Below are 17966 nucleotides of genomic sequence, written 5' to 3'. Positions count from 1 at the left end.
ATTCCGGGTGATAGTTGGGAATTGATCCCAACATAGTGAAGTACATACAAATAAACGCTGTTTACCTCCTCTGGACAGTACTTCTCCACGGTCTCCAACGCCCCCTGGGACTGGTTCCAGCCACCCACCGCGTAAATGCAGTTGTTGAGGCAGGCCACGCCCACGTAGGCCCGGCGTGTGACCATGACAGGCAAGGCGCTCCACCGGCGGCTGATGGGATCGTAGGTGTCTGTGGAGCGCAGCTCCCTGCTTTCCTCGCTGATTCCCCCGACCACGTAGATGAGACCTGGAAAGGAGGCCGGGACACGGCGGGTGAGACGGACGGAGACACGTGGCGGGGGGGGGGGCGTGGGAGGCGGCACCTTGCAGCTCGCAGCAACCAAAGTAATAGCGGGGAGACATCATGTAGCCGATGACCTCCCACTTGTTGTCCTCCGGGTCGTAACGTTCCATCGTCTTGCCGATCTCGGAGCCGATCCAGCCGCCTGGTGGGCAGAAAATGGCATCGTTTTACCCCCTGCAGGGCCATTGGGGCGCTGAAGCCTACCACACTTGACTTTTGGGTCCAAACTACGGCCCGCCAGCGTGATAGATACATGAATTTGAGTTCAGAGTGCTCTCAAATTCATCTTAAAAAACAGCTGGACTTCTGAATGCTGAACATTTGCTGCTATGTTGATTTAACGTTGAATTTTGCTCATTTTCCAAACAATATTCTTCAACACCAATACAATGTTGAAACAAAATGCTTTTTTACAAGGTTTAATCAATGTCAGGTTGTGACGTTGATTTAACATTGAAATGTGGTCATTTTCCAACCAAGATTCTACAACATTAATATAACGTTGAAACAACATGCTTTTTTACAAGGTTTAATCAATGTCAGGTTGTGACGTTGATTTAACATTGAAATGTGGTCATTTTCCAACCAAGATTCTACAACATTAATATAACGTTGAAACAACATGCTTTTTTACAAGGTTTAATCAATGTCAGGTTGTGACGTTGATTTAACATTGAAATGTGGTCATTTTCCAACCAAGATTCTACAACATTAATATAACGTTGAAACAACATGCTTTTTTACAACGTTTAATCAATGTCAGGTTGTGACGTTGATTTAACATTGAAATGTGGTCATTTTCCAACCAAGATTCTACAACATTAATATAACGTTGAAACAACATGCTTTTTTACAACGTTTAATCAATGTCAGGTTGTGACATTGATTTAACATTGAAATGTGGTCATTTTCCAACCAAGATTCTACAACATTAATATAACGTTGAAACAACGTGCTTTTTTACAACGTTTAATCAATGTCAGGTTGTGACGTTGATTTAACATTGAAATGTGGTCATTTTCCAAGAGAGAGAGGTGGAGAAACGACGACGGAACGAGACAAAGCGCATGCAACCCGTAAGAGAGCGAGATGGAGAGCGAGAGGCAGACGACGCGGCCTGGACGGGGCAATGTCGATGGGAGGAGTGGTGCTGGAAGGGTGCTACAGGAGAAGAGGCTGCTTCATTAGTTTTCTCCTCACTATTGCACTTTGTCAACTTGGCAGCAGGGCCATTATAATAGGGAGGGTCTCACCTCTTTAGGGGTGTTGTGGGGTGGGGCACTGGCCGGGGTGCTGGGTTTGGTAGCTGAGGGGTTGGTGAAGACGGAATCCCGGCTGGACTTTGCAATCTCTCGACCGCCACTTTTCCACTGGTTGCTCTTTAAAACAGGAGGAAGAAAACATTCCATCTTTGACTATGAAATGACTATAAAGACATCTAGGGACATGAACTCAAGTCTACATTGCCATATACAGTGCCATAAAGATATCATTATTGTGTGAATGCTCCAAACATTCACACATAAGGTTTTCTACTCCAAAAGTCATGTATTTATTATCATTATTGTGTGAATGCTACAAACATTCACACATATGGTTTTCTATTCCAAAAGTCATGTATTCATTATTATTACTGTGTGAATGCTCCAAACATTCACACATATGGTTTTCTACTCCAAAAGTCATTTATTTATTATTAGTGTGAATGCTCCAAACATTCACACATTTGGTTTTCTACTCAAAAAGTAGTGTATTTATTATTCTTATTGTGTGAATGCTCCAAACATTCACACATATGGTTTTCTACTCCAAAAGTCATTTATTTATTACTATCTTTATTGTGTGAATTCTCCAGTCACACATATGTTTTTCTACACCAAAATTAATCTATTTATTATGTGAATGCTCCAAACATCCACACATATGGGTTTCTACACCAAAAGTCATCTATTTATTATTATTATTATTGTTGTGTGAATGTTCCAAACATTCTCACTAATGGTTTTCTACACCAAAATTAATATATTTATTATTATTGTGTGAATGTTCCAAACATTAAAACAAGTGAATTATATATTTATATAGCGCTTTTCTCTAGTGACTCAAAGCGCTTTACATAGTGAAACCCAATATCTAAGTTACATTTTAAACCAGTGTGGGTGGCACTGGGAGCAGGTGGGTAAAGTGTCTTGCCCAATGACACAACGGCAGTGACTAGGATGGCAGAAGCGGGAATCGAACCTGCAACCCTCAAGTTACTGGCACGGCCACTCTACCAACCGAGCTATGCCGCCCACAAATAGGTTTCTACACCAAAAGTCATCTACTTATTATTATTGTGTGAATGCTCCAAACATTCACACATAAGGTTTTCTACTCCAAAAGTCATGTATTTATTATCATCATTGTGTGAATGGTCCAAACATTCACACATGGTTTTCGACACCAAAAGTCATGTATTTATTATCATTATTGTGTGAATGCTCCAAACATTCACACATATGGTTTTCTACTCCAAAAGTAATGTATTCATTATTATTACTGTGTGAATGCTCCAAACATTCACACATATGGTTTTCTACTCCAAAAGTCATCTATTTATTACTATCTTTATTGTGTGAATGCTCCTGTCACACATATGTTTTTCTACACCAAAATTAATCTATTTATTATGTGAATGCTCCAGACATCCACACATATGGGTTTCTACACCAAAAGTCATCTATTTATTATCATTATTATTGTTGTTGTGTGAATGTTCCAAACATTCTCACTAATGGTTTTCTACACCAAAATTAATCTATTTATTATTATTGTGTGAATGTTCCAAACATTAATACAAATAGGTTTCTACACCAAAAGTCATCTATTTATTATTATTATTGTGTGAATGTTTTAAACATTCGCACATATGGGTTTCTACACCAAAAGTCATCTATTTATTATTATTGTGTGAATGCTCCAAACATTCACACACAAGGTTTTCTACTCCAAAAGTCATGTATTTATTATTATCATTGTGTGAATGGTCCAAACATTCACACAAATGGTTTTCTACTCCAAAAGTCATGCATTTATTATTATTGTTGTGTGAATACTCTAAACATTCACACATATGGTTTTCTACTCAAAAAGTAGTGTATTTATTATTCTTATTATTGTGTGAATGCTCCCAAAATTCACATATATGTTTTTTTACTCCAAAAGTCATCTATTTATTACTATCATTATTGTGTGAATGCTCCAAACAGTCACACATATGTTTTTCTACACCAAAATTAATCTATTTATTATGTGAATGCTCCAAACATCCACACATATGGGTTTCTACACCAAAAGTCATTTATTTATTATTATTATTGTTGTGTGAATGTTCCAAACATTCTCACTAATGGTTTTCTACACCAAAATTCATCTATTTATTATTATTGTGTGAATGTTCCAAACATTAAAACATATGGGTTTCTACACCAAAAGTCATCTATTTATAATTGTTATTGGGTGAATGATTTAAACATTCACACATATGGGTTTCTACACAAAAAAGTCATCTATTTATTATTATTATGTGAATGTTTTAAACATTCACACATATGGGTTTCTACACCAAAAGTCATCTATTTATTATTATTGTGTGAATGCTCCAAACATTCACACATAAGGTTTTCTACTCCAAAAGTCATGTATTTATTATTATTATTGTGTGAATGCTCCAAAAATTCACACATATGCTTTTCTACTCCAAAAGTCTATCTTTATAGTGTGAATGCTCCAGTCACACATATGTTTTTCTACACCAAAATTAATATATTTATTAAGTGAATGCTCCAAACATCCACACATATGGGTTTCTACACCAAAAGTCATCTATTTATTATTATTATTGTTGTGTGAATGTTCCAAACATTCTCACTAATGGTTTTCTACACCAAAATTAATCTATTTATTATTATTGTGTGAATGTTCCAAACATTAAAACAAATAGGTTTCTACACCAAAAGTCATCTATTTATTATTATTATTGTGTGAATGTTTTAAATATTCGCACATATGGGTTTCTACACCAAAAGTCATCTATTTATTATTATTGTGTGAATGCTCCAAACATTCACACATAAGGTTTTCTACTCCAAAAGTCATGAATTTATTATTATCATTGTGTGAATGGTCCAAACATTCACACATGGTTTTCGACACCAAAAGTCATGTATTTATTATTATTATTGTGTGAATGCTCCAAACATTCACACATAAGGTTTTCTACTCCAAAAGTCATCTATTTATTATTATTGTGTGAATGCTCCAAATATTCACACAAATGGTTTTCTACTCCAAAAATCATGTATTTATTATTATTTTCCACAGTCCAGCGGGGGGTGAGACCCGGCCAAACCAAAAATAATTAAATAAATTGTTTTTATAGTTTGGCCAAGTCTCACCCCCCGGCAAAACTACAAAAAAAAACGCGACTTATAGTCCGAAAAATACGGTATTGTGTGAATGCTCCAAACATTCACACATATGCCACTCCTTGGTCTCGTTTTGTCCACCAAACCTTTTATTCTGAGCGTGAATGCACAAAGGTGAGCTTTGTTGCGTGTAGTGCCAAAAATCAACGCTAACGTGCTATTTATGCTAGCTGTACATACATATTGCATCATTATGCCTCATTTGAGCTCATTTAATTTGCTGTACTTATGTCCTCTGTGTATGTCTCATGACACATTATCTGTGTGTAATATTGGCTGCATTTCTCATTGTGGGCCATGTTTTCACTGCTGGACTCTAGAAAGAGGTTCCACAGCCTCCGTAGCAGAACATCCAGGTTCTGTAACAGCTTCTTCCCCCAGGCCGTAGTAAGACTCTTGAACGTATCATAATAGATAGATGGATAGTACTTTATTGATTCCTTCAGGAAAATTAAAAAATAATAATAATAAATTATAATCCCTTCAATTCCCCCCAAAATGGATTAATTGGCTGGCATATATAGACAACATACATCTGTAAACCTGGATGCATATGCATTTATCTGTACAGTAATCTATTTATTTATATCTGCACCTTGTTTTTTTATCCTGCACTACAATGAGCTAATGCAACAAAATTTTGTTCTTATCTGTACTGTAAAGTTCAAATTTGAATGACGACGAAAAGGACGTCTAAGTCTAAATGTTGTTCCAGACCACAGCAAATGTTAGCCAGCTTCCAAAGACGGTAATAAATCCATTTTAATTTACTGACAATTCTTTTAACTTGGGCACACTCATCTTTACCTTTGGTAGTGTTGAGGCAGTCATTTAGGTATCTTAATGTGTTGCATTCATTATGCTTTTTTACTTTTTGCGGCCCCAGACTGATTAGTTTTTTGTATTTTTGGTCCAATATGGCTCTTTCAACATGTGTTGCCGACCCCTGGGTTAGCATGTCCTTCCACAGTGTGTTGTGTAGCATGTTTATGTCGTCCAGTGACAATGTTACTTGTAAGAAACTTAGTTTATTTGCCACTGGGGAGGTGAGGATTGTGGACTTAGATGTGGATTTGCACTGTGGAGGGACATTAGCCACTAGCGAGAATGCTATAGCGCGTTTAGGACGCTATCGTCCCAGCTAAAAGGTGTCATCAACATGGTAATTAAAAGCTCTATCATTAGCCAAAATGATACTGTGTATGGTCTGCTTTAAGCCGAGAGTGCTCCCTACTTTGGTGGGGGCCACAGCAGGCTTTGGGACCAGGTTCTTGTAGACGCTGGAGCCGATGATGGGAGCCTTAGCGCCGTTGGCAGACAAGGCGCCGGCACTGGCGAAGCCCGCGGAGAAGGCGGTGCCGGGGTCCTCCTTTGAAACCTTCTTGATGACTAACATTTTGGACACCATCTGCTTGCCACTCGGGGGATTTTCTAGGCAGAAAAAAAAATGACCAAAACAGGACAGATGTTAATGAATTCAGCGCATGTGCAGAACGAGAACTGAAGAGCATTTCAAGGACTAAAGATGAGCTCTTACCCCACACTCCAGCCCGGGGGGCAACTGCTCTCATCTGACTTGCAGGCTTTCCAGTTGTTTCAGGGTTGAGGGAAGGCTACAATGTACAAGGAAGAAGAATGTTAAATTGTCCTTTCTCTGAAAATTTGATTTAATCCAGCAGACAAATTTTTCCAGCATGTGTTACTATGACAACGTGCCAAAGGAAGAAATGGTTCTAAAATAAAAAATATATTTTTTCCTCTGAAACTCTACAATTTTGATTTTTTTTAGTAAAAACTAAAGACAGCAGAGAAGTGGCCTACTCTCATGACTATTTGTTCTATTTTCCCTAACGTCTTTATTGTTTATTAGGAACAGAAAGTCCCTTTAGGACAGAGGACCCTATTGTATTTCTAAGGTTTTATTATTCTTTATTATTATTCTGCCACCTCTTTCAGCTGTAATTTGACCCCCTTAACATGCTTTAAAACTCACCAAATTTGACACACACATCAGGACAGGCGAAAATTGCGATATAATCAAAAAACCAAACCCCAAAACTCAAAATTGCGCTTTAGCACCCCCTAGGAAAAAACCCAGACAAAACTGCTTGTAACTTCCGTTAGGAATTTCGTAGAGACATTAAACAAAAACCTCTACTGACTTAGACCTAGATTTCATACAGTGACCTCCTTCAGCAAAAATCCATAGAAAGTTGGCAAAAACCCCTTCAAAACAAAAGTTTCCTAAAAAATGTCATTTTTGCCTCTTTGAGCTGTAATTTGACCCCCTTAAAATGCTTCAAAACTCACCAAACTGGACACACACATCAGGACTGGCGAAAATTGCGATCTAATCAAAAAAACAGACCCCAAAACTAAAAAATTGCGCTCTACCGCCCCCTAGGGATAAAACACAGACAAAACTGCTCCTAGAAAGAAAACATACAAAACTGCTTGTAACTCCCGTCACCTTTTTTTCAAACATTATCTTCTCTGAGCGCGTTTGTTGTGTCGGCTTCAAACTCGCACAGGAAAGAGATTGAACCCTTCTGATTAAAAGTTGCGCAAAGAGTTTTTCTAACTGCTCCGGTTTTGATTTTACGAGCCTTCAAAGCACCACTGCGCTGATGCTGCTGCCGTCTCAAGATGGCCGCTTAAAAGCAGGAAGCACCAGCGTGACCACAGAATGCAGAGAAGGTAGCTACTGTGCGGGTAAAGATATGTTGACTTGGTTAAAAAAAAAGGGGGCACCAGTTTGACACCAGGATACAGAGAAGGTAGGAAGTGTGCAGGTAAAGATATGTTGTCTGGGTGATGGCAGGAAGCACCAGCGTGTATGGGTGAAAGAAAGAAGCACCAGTGTGACCCCAGGATGCAGGGAAGGTAGGTAATGTGCAGGTAAAGATATGTTGAATGGGTAAAGGAAGGAAACACCAGCAAAAGTCATTCCCGTCCATCGCTGCTTGCAGTTTTGATTTTATTTGTACTTTGGAAAATACAGCTTCATTAAAAAGCTGTGTTCCATAAACGGCTCCCAGGTCACACAGTATTCACAGCGTTTCACTTTTCCCACATTTTGTTATGTTGTAGCCTTATTCCAAAATGGAATTCATTTTTCCCCTCAACATTCTACATGCAGTAAGTTTGCCAATGTATTAAAAATCCCACGTACATAAGTATTTGCAGTCTTTGCTCAATACTTTGTCGATGCAAGTCTTTTTGAATACGATGCCACAAGCTCGGCCCACCCATCTTTGGGCACTTTCTCTCGGTCCTCTTTGCAGCACCTCTCAAGCTCCATCAGGTTGGATGGGAAAGTTTTCGTCCAGTATGTCTCTGTACATTGCTGCATTCATCTCAGTCTAGTCCAGTGTTTCTTAACCTGGGTTCGATCAAAACACACCCGACTCGTCGTGTAAATACAAACTTCTCCCTATCGGCGTATTACGGATACGGCAACAGCTGACTGATTTGCAGGTGTGTCATTTGTTGGGAGTTTATGCACTGTGTTGGTTTTGTTCTTTGAACAAAGTGATGTTCAAGCACGGTTCATTTTGTGCACGAGTAAAAAATACATGGTAACACTTCAGTATGGGGAACATATTCACCATTAATTAGTTGCTTATTAACATGCAAATTAGTAACATATTGGCTATTAAGTAGTCATTATTAAGCACTTATTAGGCATGGCATTATTATAACCCTAATCCTCTAACCTTGACCCTAACCAAATAACTCTAAATTAAGTCTTTATGACATATATGTTCGCCTAGTGTCCAAATAACTCTAAATTAAGTCTTTGTTACTTAGAATATGTTCCCCATACTAAAGTGTTACCAAAAACATATAACTTGGTCTTGAATTTGAAAAAAATATATATCTTTTATTGTTCACTAAAAAAGGGTTCGGTGAATGCGCATATGAAACTGGTGGGGTTCGGTACCTCAAACAAGGTTAAGAACCACTGGTTTAGTCAGGGAGGTGACCAAGACCATGGTCACTAGGTCAGGGCTATAGTTGAGTTTCAGTTTATTTGGAACATGCATACGATACAATGTGACGCATCACACACTTCCAGTTGTTTCATTACAGCACGTCCAAAAATGTGTATGGAAGAAGTGGACTGGACGTTGGGCCAAGAGCTCGCTTGCTTTGTTGCGTCTGTCTCTGGCTGTGATACCCCCAGCAGACGATGGCGGTGTGTGGGTGTTGAAATTGTGTTTTTGTTTTCTTTCTTTATGCGTGGTGCAATCATATGTATTATTTATTGCTAATTTTATAATTTTTATTTGTGTAGCTGCATGTAGAAATGGCTGCTGATCGCATCAGCTCTGTGCTCTTTTAATGTCTTTAATGTTTCCCTTTTGTTTTAATGTGTCTTTACCTTATTTTATGTGGCTTTTTGTATCTGCACTGCATTACCCTGTTGTGGGATGGATAGCTAGATGGATAGTACTTTATTGATTCCTTCAGGAGAGTTCCTTCAGGAAAATTAAAATTCCAGCAGCAGTGTACATAGTTGAGATCAATTTAAAAAGTAAAAAGTAAATAATGGGGGTTTAGATGGAAACAAAATAGAAAAATATAAAAATAAGAAGAAAAATAAAAAGCAACAATGGGAATAACAATAACAATGGGAATGGACTTGGAGAAGGCATTCGACCGTGTCCCTCGGGAAGTCCTGTGGGGAGTGCTCAGAGAGTATGGGGTATCGGACTGTCTTATTGTGGCGGTCCTGTATGATCAGTGCCAGAGCTTGGTCCGCATTGCCGGCAGTAAGTCGAACACATTTCCAGTGAGGGTTGGACTCCGCCAAGGCTGTCCTTTGTCACCGATTCTGTTCATAACATTTATGGACAGAATTTCTAGGTGCAGTCAAGGCGTTGAGGGGTTCCGGTTTGGTAACCGCAGGATTAGGTCTCTGCTTTTTGCAGATGATGTGGTCCTGATGGCTTCATCTGACCGGGATCTTCAGCTCTCGCTGGATTGGTTCGCAGCCGAGTGTGAAGCGACCGGAATGAGAATCAGCACCTCCAAGTCCGAGTCCATGGTTCTCGCCCGGAAAAGGGTGGAATGCCATCTCCGGGTTGGGGAGGAGACCCTGCCCCAAGTGGAGGAGTTCAAGTACCTAGGAGTCTTGTCCACGAGTGGGGGAAGAGTGGATCGTGAGATCGACAGGCGGATCGGTGCGGCGTCTTCAGTAATGCGGACGTTGTACCGATCTGTTGTGGTGAAGAAGGAGCTGAGCCGGAAGGAAAAGCTCTCAATTTACCGGTCGATCTACGTTCCCATCCTCACCTATGGTCATGAGCTTTGGGTCATGACCGAAAGGATAAGATCACGGGTACAAGCGGCCGAATGAGTTTCCTCCGCCGGGTGGCGGGGCTCTCCCTTAGAGATAGGGTGAGAAGCTCTGCCATCCGGGAGGAACTCAAAGTAAAGCCGCTGCTCCTCCACATCGAGAGGAGCCAGATGAGGTGGTTCGGCCATCTGGTCAGGATGCCACCCGAACGCCTCCCTAGGGAGGTGTTTAGGGCACGTCCAACCGGTAGGAGGCCACGGGGAAGACCCAGGACACGTTGGGAAGACTATGTCTCCCGGCTGGCCTGGGAACGCCTCGGGATCCCCCGGGAAGAGCTAGACGAAGTGGCTGGGGAGAGGGAAGTCTGGGTTTCCCTGCTTAGGCTGTTGCCCCCGCGACCCGACCTCGGATAAGCGGAAGATGATGGATGGATGGATGGGAATAAAAATATAACAGTAAAAAAAGAATATAACAAGAGAAACTAGGCAGTAGTGAGCATGTTATGAAAACGTATTGCACTGTTATTGTTTTGCATCCCCCGTCATCTTAGTACCCCTCTCCCCCCGCCCCAGAGAGGAGTTGTACAGTCTAATGGTGTGTGAGACAAAGGAGTTTTTGAGTCTATTAGTCCTGCACTTGGGATGAAGCAGTCTAGCACTGAACAGGCTCTTCTGGCTACGTTATGCAGAGGGTGACTGGCATCATCCAGGATGCTCACTAGTTTGTCCACAGTCCTCTTTTCTGCCACCGTCACCAGTGAGTCCAGTTTCATTCCCATTGTAGAACCAGCCCGCCTGATCAGTTTGTCCAGTCTGGAGCTGTCCTTCTTAAATGTACTGCCCCCCCAGCACACTACCATGTAGAACAGAACACTGGCAACCACAGACTGGTAGTCCATCCACAGGAGTTTTCTACAATAAGTCCAGCTTATTATCCACCCAAACCCCGAGGTACTTGAATGAGTCCCCGGTCTGTACCTCAACTCCCTCGATCACAATAGGTTGTGACCGTGAACTCCACCTCCCAAAGTCATTGCCCAGCTCTCTGGTCTTTGACGGGTTGAGTTGCAAGAGGTTGGCGTGGCACCAGACAGCAAAGTCCCTCACCAGGCTCCGAAACTCCTCCTCTCTGCCGTCCCTGATGCAGCTGACGATGAACCAAGTCTTGCCTAGCCTGCCCTACATTCAGCGTCAAAAGTTGATAAATTGGCACCACGTAACCCTTCTTCTTCTCTGGCAAAGCACCCGCGTTGTGAAGCCCATTCACGGTGCGTCCGCCACACTTTCGCGTACTTTATTTGGAGCCACAAATAAAGGGCGTACACATACGTGTGAGGAAGGAGGAGCCTAGCTTGGAGGTGCAACACATGATAGAGCAAACATGTCAAACTCAAGGCCCGGGGGCCAGATATAGCCCAACTCGTCATTTTTTGTGGCCCGAGAAAGCTTGCGAATAATGTGCATACCTCATCTTTCTTACTAAATGTTTTCATTATTTCCATGCATGTAATACAGGAAATGTCATAGGTTTTCAACTTTGATACTACCTGCTGATGCAACAAATATTCAAATGTTATTGGTGTGAATCTTTGGGGAGCTCGTCATTAGATTCCCATTCTCGGGGTGAGAATTTGATTCATAATCGATTCTTGATTCAACAAACTGATTTTTGCGAAGGATTTTATGGTTAAATAATAATAATAACACCTTAACAAAACAGCTTACAAATCCTCCTTTTGTTTGCTGACGTGTGACACATACGTGCACCAAGTAAGCATAGACATGTCCTAAAATTTTATTTTATTTTTTTAAATAATTTGTCCCAAAAAAAATACAATTTTTAATCAATTATATATTGAGATAAATAAAAACCAGGATTCAGATGTGATATACATTCTTTAGCACCCCTAATTATTATATATCGCATTATAGTTTGTAAAAATAACAATAGATATAACTATATAACGATAATATGATATATCAGTATATATTATATACTGTATATAGAATATGTAAATATTACATATATGCTATATTTTATATTGCTACTATGGCACATCTTTAAGTCCATTTTATACCTTTTGTTTTCCTCCTCTTTTTGTGCCCTTGTGTGCATTCTCCTTTCCATCCTTTGTAACTGAGCTACTGTGTGGAACAATTTCCCTTGTGGATCATTAAGTCTAAATCTAAATATCTGCTGGTCACCTTGACTTAGGATTTCAAAGAAAGCTATCAATCATTTTGTACGTAGACAAAACAAGGCGATTATACTTTTATATTCTTACATTCACTGTTACAAGGGACCCTAAAAAGGGCAGCCATGACTGCCACGTGACCCACCATGAAAACAAGTTGGACACCACTGTGATAGAAGAACATCGACTTAACGACTGTATTTTTCAGACCACTAAGCGCATTTAAAATCGTTACATTTTTTCCAAAAAGTCGACAGTGCGCCTTATAATCTGGGGTGCCTAATTTACGGAATAATCCTGGTTGTCTCTTGGGACTTCGAAGCAATTTTATTTGGCACATGGTGAAAAGATAAGTGTGACCAGTAGATGGCAGTCACACATAAGAGACATACACCAGTAAATTACACATGGCGCTCAAAAATCTGTCAAAATGTTTTTAGTACGACTTCGTTAAGCCATGAAGCCACACCGGCGCAGGAAACATACAGTTTTACTATGGTGCGTGTATAAATACCGTAAAATGGCACCCATTAGCAGACATTATCTGGCGTTTTGTTTCGCAATATTATGCAAAAGCAACTTTTCTTAACTTCTAGTACCTGCTGATGTGTATTTGGGATCTGCATAAGTCCTGAAAAGGTGTGTGGGTCCACCAGTGTAGTCCATGACGACACCGTAGTCATAAGCTCCTTATTTTTCTCTATCTTCTTGTTATGTGACATTCATCCTCTGCTGTTGCCATTTCTAATATAAAGTAGTGTAAAGTTATTACTTATATCTGTCTGTAAACTGGCCATGAAAGCACTAAAACATACCGGTGTAGTGAGTTTACATTATTCACCCATGGAACTTTTTTATTAGAGAGTTCCGGTTGGACGGTTTTTTACGGGTGTTGTTGAGGAGGAGATGCTGCTACGTTATTGATTGAAGTGTGAATGATATAAAAACAGTTCGCTCCATCTTTTGACACTTCCTCCACTCCCGTCCTTGCACGCTACACCATAGGTGACGGGGAGAAGACGCTGTTGAAGTGGAGGCACGTAAATAAGAATGCCCACAAAACAGTGCATCCTGAAGCGACTGTCAGAAAGCGACTTGAAGATGGTCTGTAAAACATCATCTATGCAACATTTTGAGCAAAGCACCACCATTACATGTTATGTAGAGCAGTGTTTTTCAACCTTTTTTTTTCTATTAAAAAATACCAGCAGAAAAGGTTAAAAAATGAAACTCCACCAGGTTGTCGTGCCTTATTTTGAGTTTGTTGTTTCCTTTGTGTATTGCTTTAGTTCCTGTCTTGCGCTGTTATTTTGGTGACCCTTCCTGTTTTGTTGATGTTCTCCTGTCGCAGCTTCACGCCTTCCTTTGAGCGCTATTGCCCGCACCTGCTTTGTTTTCACAATCAAGACTATTAAAGTTGTGCGTATGCTACCCTTCTTTGTGGGGACATAGTTGATTGTTATGTCATGTACGTGAGGTGCTTTGTGGACGGCGTCCTTGCTCCACACGCTGTAAGTTTTTGCTGTCGTCCATCATTCTGTTTTTGTTGACTTTGTAGCCAGTTCAGTTTTACTTTTGATGTACAAAGCCATCCCTATGCTTCAGTGCCTTTTCCTAGCGGGACTTGCCTTTTGTTCATTTTTGGTTTAAGCGTTACATACATTTTTACCTGCACGCTGCCTCCCGCTGTGCTCTGCTTATTGGGATCACGACAAACCATCCTTGACGCGTTCCGACTTCTACAAAGCAATGAACTACCTGCTGATATGGAGTATTACAAGATTGTCCTGCCAAGCTCTACACGGAACAGGCACGATACAACGGCACATTATTATGATTGATTTGCAAAGAATATTTTTTGGACAAGTTAGGTGAAGTTGCATAATTTCCCGCGGCACTGCACAGTGGCTGAAAAATCACTGATGTAGACCACAAGGAAGTCTTTTACTTTTAGAAAAAAACGATACGGCCCCTTTAATGCGCTTTATAATCCGGTGCACCTTTTGTATGAATATACCGTATTTCCTTGAATTGCCGCCGGGGCGCTAATTAATTTAAAACCTCTTCTCACTCCGGCGCTTACTAAAGGCATGCAGTAAATTTAGGCCTGCGCTTATAAATTTGAGTGTGATGTAAGGATACCAACATGAAAAGCACATTTAATAAAAAAAAAAACTTTATTATAGTCTTACCTTTACTTATAAATAAAGTCCATGCGCAGCTCCTTCTGATCAAAAGCATCCATAACTTGTTTATAGAAGTCTTCCTTATCTTTATTCAGTTTTAAAAGCCTCTCTGTCTCGATGGAGATCTTCCTTTATTACCTCCTGCTTCGATTGGAAGTACAGTTCAGAAAACTGTTTTATTTTAGATATGTAATCCTCCATGTTAAAAGCGCGAGCGAGAGGAAAAAATAAACGATCGCTGCTCACTCTTGCTGCTTGTTGTCACTTCTTCTGCAGCCGAGTAATCGCAAGAAGGATCACTAGCGGCCTCTACCAAAAGGAGGCAGGAGCCATTTAATGACTCATATTTGACACACGCAGCTACGGTATATTAATAAAACACAGCTGCTTACTGTTCTTTTTAGCATATTCAATAGCTTGGACCTTAAATCCTACTGAATAGCTCTTAAACATCTTTCCTTTATGCGATTTCAAATTTTTGAAATCAGCCTCCTCCATTTTGAAAATGATGACAAGTGTCACTCGTGACGAGTTTGACCCGGCGTAAATTCTAGACATGCACTAATAAAAAGAATATTTTGCATAACGAGTTTGACCCGGGCGTTAATCCTGAGCCGGTGGTAATGCTAAGCATGCGCTAATTATTTTGCCAAACGAGTTTGACCCGGCAGTAATTCTATATACCAGGCGGCAATTCAAGGAAATACGGTAGACCTGAATAGACCAGCTCATCGGCAGTGCACCTTTTAATCCGGAGCGCTCTGTGGTCCGAAAAATGCGGTATGTTCTTTTTATTAACCTCGTCCATTAAATAATGGAACTGTGCAACTCCAAGTTGATTCGTTGTTTTTTTAAAGTCTAGCATAACACTTTTACTCCCAGAATTGAGTGTGTTTTGTTTTGAATGCAAACTGTAACAATTCATTGGTTACTCACAAAGTCCTCTTCCACAAACTTCAGCTTGTCGTCCTTGCTGTCTTTGCGTTCTTCATTTGGAAACTTGTCCTGGTACGAGGTGCCCTTGCGGGGATGGTAGTTACCATTGCGCTGCCGGTGCCCTCCCTGCCTGTCCCTGTCGCCCCCTCCCCGCTTGGTGTGGCGCCCCTGGTGGTGGTGGCTGTCCTGGGCCCCCCGCAGACTTCCATGCCAGCTGGGTGTGTCCTTCCAGCAAGACCCCCCTGCCAGCCCACTGTGCCCTCCTTTGGCCACCCCCGAGTCCACAGAGTCGTGTCTCAAAAGCAATGAGGGCTGCTGCCACCCGTCACCTTCAAAAGAGAACAAGCACACAGGTTCAGTGACAAATAAGCTTTTCGAAGACAAGTGCGCTCATTTTGCCGTGCTTAATTTCTCTTTACTTGACAGTGGCATCTAAAAATATTGACAATGACAAATCTTCAAAGATTTTAAAGTGAATGACATTTTTATAAGATGTTAAAAAAAACATCTTAGACTTTCCTTCCATCTGTGCCATCGGACTTTTTGAAACTCATCTCGGCTTTTTTGGACAACTATATTAAACAAGTTTATGCTTACAAAACCAAATAAAAAAAAATCACACTTTCATAGATCAAAGTGTAGCATGTACATGTGACTTCAAATAAGATCTTTTTTCCATATTTGAAAGACAGCTACAAACATTGTCATTCAGACACAAATGTCCGTTGGAGCTAAAATCCCAATTTCAAGTGACACAGATCAGTCTAAACCGGACGTGGGCAAAATGCGGTACATTAACATTTTCAATCCAGCCTGCCGGACGTTCTACATCAGTTTTATTAGACCGATTACATAAAAAGTGTAGCTGCCATTATGATGTGCAGTGCTGTTTTTAAATGACCACAACTATTCTAAGTATTTCACCGAGGGCTGGGCAATATGGCCTTTTAGTCATATCTCAATATTTTTAGGCCGTGTCAGGATACATTATATATATGTGGATATTTTGCCTTAGCCTTAAATGAACACTTGATGCATATAATCACAGCAGTATGATGATTCTATGTGTCTACATTCATTCTTCTTCATACTGCATTTATATATGCTACTTTTAAACTTTCATGCAAGTCAATTTATTACAGTTATTAAGCTGTGGCACAAACATTCATCTCATTTCCAAAACAGAAAGTGCAAGATTGTCAGAGACATTTAAAAAAAAAAGCTATGAGTGCACTTTTGTGCATGATGTCACTAAGATGACATAACAAATCAAAAACAACACTAAATTTAAGTGCACTTTTTGTACGGATCGCCACTACAATACTTTAAAACAAATAAAGTGAACTTTTGTGCATGATGTCACTAAGATGACATATCAAAACAACACTAAATTAAAGTGCACTTTTTGTACAGAACGCCACTACAAGAGTTTAAAATAAAGTGCACTTTTGGTCGTGACGTCACTAAGATGACATATCAAAACAACACTAAATCAAACTGCACTTTTTGTACAGAACGCCACTACAAGAGTTTAAAACAAATAAAGTGCACTTTTGTGCATGATGTCACTAAGATTACGTATCAAAACAACACTAAGTTAAAGCGCACTTTTTGTACAGAACGCCACTACAATAGTTTAAAACAAATAAAGTGGACTTTTGTGCATGATGTCACACAAGATATTTCAATAAGTGCCAAATAATAATGAGCTGCATAATAGGAGATCAAATAGCGTATGTCCTTCGCTATGTGGTAGCTTCCTGTAGACGTCATCTCCTTCTGTTGTTGATTTTTTTTTTATACGGTGTTGATGTGGAAATAGTTGCTTTGGCATTTTGTGGACGTGGCATTGGCCAGAGAGGTTGACATGTGGAGTTTCAAACACTCTTCATTCCCTAGTGGGTGACTTTTCAAATGATGCTACAATTTAGCAGTAATGCTACTTTTTGTAGCAAGGCTTTTGCCCCACACCTGACATACTACGGTTGTTTGTTCAACATCTTCCCGCTTGAAGCCAAACCACCGCCAGACGATGGACCCCCCCGCTGTTTTTCTTTGGAATTAATTATTCTTCCTTCATTTGTTGGCACCTTCTTTCTCTCGTATTACCACTTGCACCGCACCACTCGCATCACAGCTAACGTTAACCATTCCCCTACCTGTCTGTTCCGTGAGGGCGTATACGTATGTGACCTATGTAAGAAGGTGTGCTTGTTTTATGTTTCTGTGAAAAGCAGAGTCAAGACAGAGTGGGAAGAGCCTGTAGTGTAATGCCCGCAGCTAAAAGCAACTGCGTGAGAACGTATACTCCAATATCAACATATAGTCATTTTCTCTATTGCACAGAGACAAACCCATGATATATCCAGTATATTCCATATATCGCCCAGCCCTAATTTCAATGGGTGAAATCTGCGTTTACGGTAATCTACGAGGAACAAAGCAGAGTGGGCGGGGTTTGTTTTCAGAGCAGCCAGCCCGAAACGCGTGTGTCAGGAACTGATGCGGGAGCAAATTTGCACAACAAATGTGTGCA

The 17966-nt window shown here is 40.4% G+C and overlaps 1 protein-coding gene across 3 annotated transcripts in view; it reads right to left on the bottom strand.

The window, feature by feature from the left end:
* Positions 1-140: 140 nt before the first annotated feature.
* Positions 141-17966, bottom strand: part of LOC133550831 (vasculin-like protein 1) — a 42069-nt gene continuing 24243 nt past the window's right edge. For 2 of the 3 annotated variants that reach the window (XM_061896896.1, XM_061896895.1), the window contains 5 exons: positions 15431-15759; positions 6350-6425; positions 6047-6243; positions 1597-1722; positions 1341-1504 (listed from right to left, as the gene is read on the bottom strand). In XM_061896896.1, the coding sequence (XP_061752880.1) occupies positions 1358-1504; positions 1597-1722; positions 6047-6243; positions 6350-6425; positions 15431-15759 (875 nt within the window). In that variant the 3' untranslated portion in view covers positions 1341-1357. Of the gene's footprint in view, positions 287-362; positions 486-1340; positions 1505-1596; positions 1723-6046; positions 6244-6349; positions 6426-15430; positions 15760-17966 lie in introns of those variants that run through there. The other variant, XM_061896898.1, reaches the window with a different exon arrangement.

This window comes from Nerophis ophidion, linkage group LG04 (assembly GCF_033978795.1).
Source record: "Nerophis ophidion isolate RoL-2023_Sa linkage group LG04, RoL_Noph_v1.0, whole genome shotgun sequence".
NCBI lineage: Eukaryota > Metazoa > Chordata > Actinopteri > Syngnathiformes > Syngnathidae > Nerophis > Nerophis ophidion.
The sequence above is the reverse complement of the archived record's forward strand: the minus strand, read 5'-3'. Positions and strand labels throughout refer to the sequence as shown.